Genomic DNA, 6,049 nt, shown 5'->3' on the forward strand with positions numbered 1-6,049 from the left:
TCTGTACAGTACTGGAAAGGGTTGCCGCTGATTGGCATGGAAGCACGGTGTTTGCATGTTAGCACCACAGATGTCCAACTTTCACTGAAATAAGCCACTTTAAATGGACTCAAAATACACATATAAAGCCCTGTTATTGGCTGGCAACTCATTCAGGGTGTCCTCGCCCACTGCTTGAAGACATCTGGGATAGCCTCCAGCAACCCCGCAAACCTGGTGAGGATTAAGCGTTTTGGATAATTGATCAATGAATGCACATACTACATAAAAATATCTAATTTAAAACAGATTATTTTCTTACAGTGTATTGTAGGTGTTCAAATACCTGACATTTACTTTCAAGTATACTTTCAAGTAGACAGGATGAACTTAATACAACTATACATGAAAATAATTGAATTTTGTACATTCATACAGGTACACCAATCATTACGTATTCCAAAGCTGTTTAAGTTTAAATTTGACCAAGTGGGTTAGACGAAAAACAATTGTGGAAATATTGAACTTTGGAAAGTGACAACAGTGGTCACGAGTATCTTTAAAATAAATAAATTAAATTAAAATAATCAATTTCACATTCACAAAGTTGTAGGGCAAAATATCTTCTTGGAAAGCTTTATTAAAAAATACACTGGTTACTATTTTAGTACCTATACTTTTAAAGTACAGTAAAGTCTCGTTATATCGATATTCAAGGGAGTATGGAAAATATCGATATAACCGGGACTATCGATATATCCGACCCTGTTTGCATGTAATTTTCTCAGTGCGCGCATAGAAATAGTATCGATATAACCGAGACTATCGATATATCTGATATCGATATAACGAGACTTTACTGTACTTACTTTTTAAGTCAGAATTGTCGCTCCATACAAAAATATTAACATTTGAAATTCCTGTACATGACCAAATGGACACTGTAGAGTCGACAAAAAAAATAAAAATACAACTATTGACAAACAAAAACATGAACCTCATTTGAAGCACAACATTTCTAGAATAGTATACAAACACCTGGAACAGACAACGTTTAGAGAAAATGCATTTAACCATCCTAAGTACAATAGTGGTGGCTGAACTTCACAACAAACTTGATGTAAAGGAAAATATTACATAAATACAATATTACAATAAAAAAAAAAAAATAGAGCTACAGTTCACAGATCTTCCCCTCTGGCTCTTTTGTACCCTGCACCACAGTCGCTGCCTTGTTCATCTTCCACTGGATTGTGGCATCACCACATTCCAAGCAGAGGAGCCCTGAATAAGACAAAATGTTTGATTGCTATCTGCTGAGTTAGCTGTGCAAACTCCACCATGTGTCACGCTGCAACAAGAAGCAAGCTTACGTTTGTGTGCCTGGTGTTTCATTTCACCGCCACCTTTCCTGGAGCTGTCGATTGAGGACATGTAAATGACTTCTGCATCTCTGTTGCTTCTTTTATTTGCGACTGAAGCACTGTATGGACCCAAATCTCCATATTTATTTGTATCTCAAATATGACAAAGAGACTTTTTAGCCATACGTGACCTCCTACCAGCTGAAGATCTCGTTATCATCCTCTTCACGTTTTCTTTTCCTCACCCCGTTGTTACTTTGAGGCAAGGAATTGACACTGTTGATTGTGATGACCGACTGGTCCAACTTCCTGGGGCCTGTAGCGTGATCGCCACATGTGAAGCTTGACGTGCTCCAAATGGGCCTCACAGAGGTTTCCTTGTTCTGACACGTTCGACCCACCTCCATGCAGTTGCGCCAGAGTTTGACACTGGAAGAGAAGCAAGCAGGGCTTCAGATGAAGTCATGCAGAAACGGCAACAGAGCAATGGCATATGGATAAACTTACTAAGCACTGTTTGGAAATTTGCCATCAAAGTGGCTCATGGTCACAAACGGATGCTCCAGAATTTGGCACGGCCTCGACCTTTTACTCGGTTCCATGTGGAGCATTGAAGCAACTGCGTTCACAAAGCTCTCCAGGTCACATTGCATAGCATGCCAGTCCTCGTCACTACAGTTGATGGGTCGCACAAAATGAACCTAGGTCAAGGCATAAGGAACCCGATTATTCTCACACGGAAGCCATACCAGTTACACAAGTCAGATGAACAAACCTCCATCAGATCTGACAGCTTGTTTAAAGGTTGAGTTCCATCGTAAGTCGTGACAATTTCTGCTCTATTCTGGAGTGAGGAAAGGCCCATGTCACAGGCACGCATAATGCACCAAAACTGGGCGGAAGAACAACACAGTTACCTTCAACCTCCACCTTCTAGCTTTCTTGCGGAAGAAGCATGAAGTGAAAAGGCCGGCGTTGAGGAGGCTGGCTGGTAACTTTCCAAGTGTGGTGCAGATCTGTGACAGCTGTGTACATGACATCGATTTTACAATTTATGGCGTGCAGCTCTTAATGACGATGTGGTACACTTACCATGCTGTACTCATCAGAGCCATCGAACAGAGCTCGACCCAGCAGAAGCTCAACAGCAACACAACCCAAAGACCACACGTCGATAGCCTCCGTGCACTCATGTCCTAGTAGCACTTCAGGGCACCTTGTTGGCAGAGGAAGGGGGGAAACACCACACTTCAGATCAGGCGTGTACAATCATTTTCATCCCAGGGGCAGCATAAAGACGAAAAATTAAAGGTGCCAGTTTGACAATCTTGAACTTTTACAATATAAAAAAAAAAAATACAATTATGAAATTAGGAGCGTTCTTCCAAAGAAAAAATATGAAACTAAGTTTTGGAAAATCTTCCCCCGTGCTGTTAATATTCCAAAATGTTAGTGATCCAAACAATGTGTAGAGCACTCACTGATGGATCCAAGTAGACTCACCGATACCACATGCTCTGCACTGTCATTCCCCGTGACAACTCTGAGGCATGCAGTGCCAAGCCAAAGTCGATCACCTTCACCTTCAGTGGAAGTTGCAGGCGGTCCACCACCATGATGTTGTCTGGCTTCAGATCACAGTGAACGATCCCTAAACTCTTTAGGAACTGCAGTGCGGTTGTCAGCTATAATAAAATATAAGAATATTTCAGATCATGCGTATGTGATTCAAAACGAGAGGCTTGATTCAAACAGTCATGCTCTGTCTGTTAATCTGCCACATAGTGGTTGGGAATGTGGGTCATGGGAGATCAAACATCATGGTGGACACACAGTGGACTGACTGATCACCAGTCAATGGCACAACTGATTCACGCTCATATTCACACGCACGGGCAATATAGATTTCAGCAAAGCTCACACTGGGTGTGGAAGCCAGGGTCATGTCCCTGTAGTAGATGTGAGCACAAGGAGAACTTGGAGTAAGATTCAAGCCCAGAGCCTTGCTGCTGTGACACATAACAGCCGCAGCAATATTGCTGACTCAGCGCAAACACAAGTAATGCTGCTTTCTTTGGAAAATGATGCGCAATGGGATCAGAGCCAAACAAGGCGTGTGCTCATGTGAGGCTCATTGTAGCAGATATAAATTTTAAGGGCTTTTCACCTTGCACGTATGACCTGTTTGAAGATTGTCATATTTGTCTGGTTGCTAAGCGACAGAATATGAAGTAGCCTGGTGCCTTTTCCCTTTTGTTTGCATATGAGAGGATGATTGGCAATATCATTACAACAAAAAGATGTGGATTTGCCTCCATTGAGGAGAGGATGATGAGAAACTACAACAAAAAAGGGGAATGCCCTCATCTCATAAAGACATGGCGGGATCTCAAGGCGAGTCGGGCTCATCTTTGAGCACCTCCTCGTTGCTTACACCACCACTTCACTCTTCATTCTGACATCTCACAGTCACCAACTATCCTATTCAATGTGCTATCTGACATCACTGTGGACTATTGGCAGGACTGAAAAATTCCATCCGGGTCACATGAGTATGGCAAAACCCTGCCCACTGCGCTCATGGTGTCCTGTTGGTGTAATGTGCCAAAATGTAGGAGGGAATGAATTATTTTTGACGACGGTGTGCATCTTTCATTTGCACACTGTGAAAAGACTTGTGACTCAGAAGTTGATGTCAATCCCGTCACCTTGATTTTCTCCAAATCTATTTTGTCTGTCAGAACATGTTCCTCATGAATATTCATTCTCTGTTAGTTGATGACGAATGCTTGCTGTAACCATCAAACCTGCTGCAGAACAGGCCGGATCTCCATCAGTGACAGAGGGAGGCGCCACTCGAGCAGTTGATGCAGACTCATGTCGAGTTTCTCAAACTCAAGGCAAAACTGCCCCTGGAAGATGAAGGAGTCATTCCAGCTGACAATATTGAATCGGTCCGAGCCATGTTCTTTCAGCTCAATCAGAACGCGCTCCTGCAATGCACAGCATGAAAGTCACATGCAGAGTATTTTTGCGCATCTAATGTGCATCTGAACTTACGACGTATGCACCTCATCCTTGGCATCCTCCATCTTGCTACTGTCCTTGATTACCTTCAAAGCCACAGTCTCCCCTGATGACAACTTCCTACACTGGACCACTTCGCCAAATGACCCGGCCCCTAAAAGTTCCTCCATCATGTAGCTGGAGGTGGGAGAGGAGATCTGGCACTCCACAGTCACAGCAAAGTTGGAGGACTCCATCCTACACTTCCTCACACCGAGAGGAGGTCAGAACGTGCCCAGTCCATGTCTTTGTATGCAGGCACCATCTAATCTAGACCACAGTGCCCAGCAGTAACAACAGAACTCAGTCAAATGGTAGAAAACTTTAACACAATTGTGCAGATGTTAAGGTCCATGAACGTTCAAATCATAACAAAAGTCTTTATTTTCAAGTACTGTACTTCTGAAAAACACTTACCTGTCAGTCACATGGACATTTGAGAGGGTAAAATGCTTTATTGGTCAAATATATTAACAAAATAAAACTTAACAATTGAGACTTAAACAAGAAATTACAAAATAACAGTCATCTAAGACAAAAACCAGCAGTAAAGAACCGTCTGTGACATCACAGTTATGCGACTTGCGTCTTTATGACAACCACAAAGAGGAAAGATGCATCAGTGAGCTACGTGACAACTGTATCCGCGGTGACAAATCCCAAACAGAATCATCAGAGAAGTCGACATTACAGGCAGCCCTGCTTTTGGGCTCCCCTCCACAAATTAGACTTGCAGTATTGATCACATGTATCAGCAACATGGCCTTAATTGATGTTTTGTATTTATTTGTTTATTTTAATCTAACGTAAGTGCCCTTGCTTGAAAACGAGACCCTTTGCCTGCAATAACATTTCCAGCCCATATAAGTCCCAGCTACATGGTTTTCATAGCTTATTAAAGCTTTTATCTTAAATGAGCACACGTCTAACGGGAACCGTCGCTGTCAGTTTTTGCATTGCTTGATTTGAGCCTAGTATCTGTAACCATGTAAGGTTTAAAAAGACCCAACAGTTTTAATGGATTGCGAGCTAGTGTCTTGGAATGGCAGCCTCATTTGTCTGCTCAGCCCTCTCGTGTTCCACCTTGCATGAGCTGAAGACATGAGCTGGCAAAAACTGCTTAAATGTAAACAATTGTGCATGAGGTTTTAATCTCTCTTTTGTAGGACTTGTTAAACGTCTTCTAACTGCATAGATGTGACATGCGCAACGTGGAAACCTGTGACCTTCCCATATGTTGGAAAAAGCTGACCCGCACACTTGAAAGCGCACCGAACCGTAAATACTCAAACAGAGGGAAAATTCTTATCAAATGGAAAAAAAACAACCTGTTTGTTTTGGTTTGCACGCAACCTTCTCTGTCCAGTATTTTGTGAACTTAAGTCACCCGGACGTCAACCAAAAGTGGTTCCAAACATCAGTGACATGTTGATGCTGTCAAAATGTTGCTGGCAAGGAGGCAACATCGCCAATTTGATTTTATAGTATTTGTACAAAGTGCTGGAAAAACTCCTTATCTGCCAATTTGAGCTCCTGAGGGTTTCCTTGTAATCGCAGTCGGGGCTAATTAGGAAGTGGAAACGCTCGACTTAGCTTTTCCTCACATCCACATGTTGGTCAAGGAAGAGGCAGATGTCCGC

General features: G+C 42.5%; 1 protein-coding gene across 2 annotated transcripts; it reads right to left on the reverse strand.

Moving 5' to 3' along the window:
- Nucleotides 1–614: 614 nt before the first annotated feature.
- Nucleotides 615–4,606, reverse strand: LOC148903347 (homeodomain-interacting protein kinase 2-like). Of its 2 annotated transcripts, none has more exons than XM_088996036.1 (10): nucleotides 4,415–4,606; nucleotides 4,151–4,255; nucleotides 2,847–3,028; nucleotides 2,436–2,559; nucleotides 2,261–2,368; nucleotides 2,119–2,187; nucleotides 1,851–2,044; nucleotides 1,542–1,772; nucleotides 1,353–1,462; nucleotides 615–1,263 (listed from the first exon to the last, which is right to left on the reverse strand). In XM_088996036.1, exons 1-10 carry the CDS (start codon nucleotides 4,604–4,606, stop codon nucleotides 1,154–1,156), a joined length of 1,425 nt encoding a protein of 474 aa, XP_088852162.1. In that variant the 3' UTR covers nucleotides 615–1,153. The 2 variants fall into 2 exon arrangements, with proteins under 2 accessions (XP_088852162.1, XP_088852083.1); XM_088995957.1 differs by having other exon boundaries at nucleotides 4,151–4,336.
- Nucleotides 4,607–6,049: the final 1,443 nt, after the last annotated feature.

The sequence above is a fragment of the Hippocampus bargibanti genome, linkage group LG01, assembly GCF_051943395.1.
Source record: "Hippocampus bargibanti isolate YZ-2025 linkage group LG01, ASM5194339v1, whole genome shotgun sequence".
NCBI lineage: Eukaryota > Metazoa > Chordata > Actinopteri > Syngnathiformes > Syngnathidae > Hippocampus > Hippocampus bargibanti.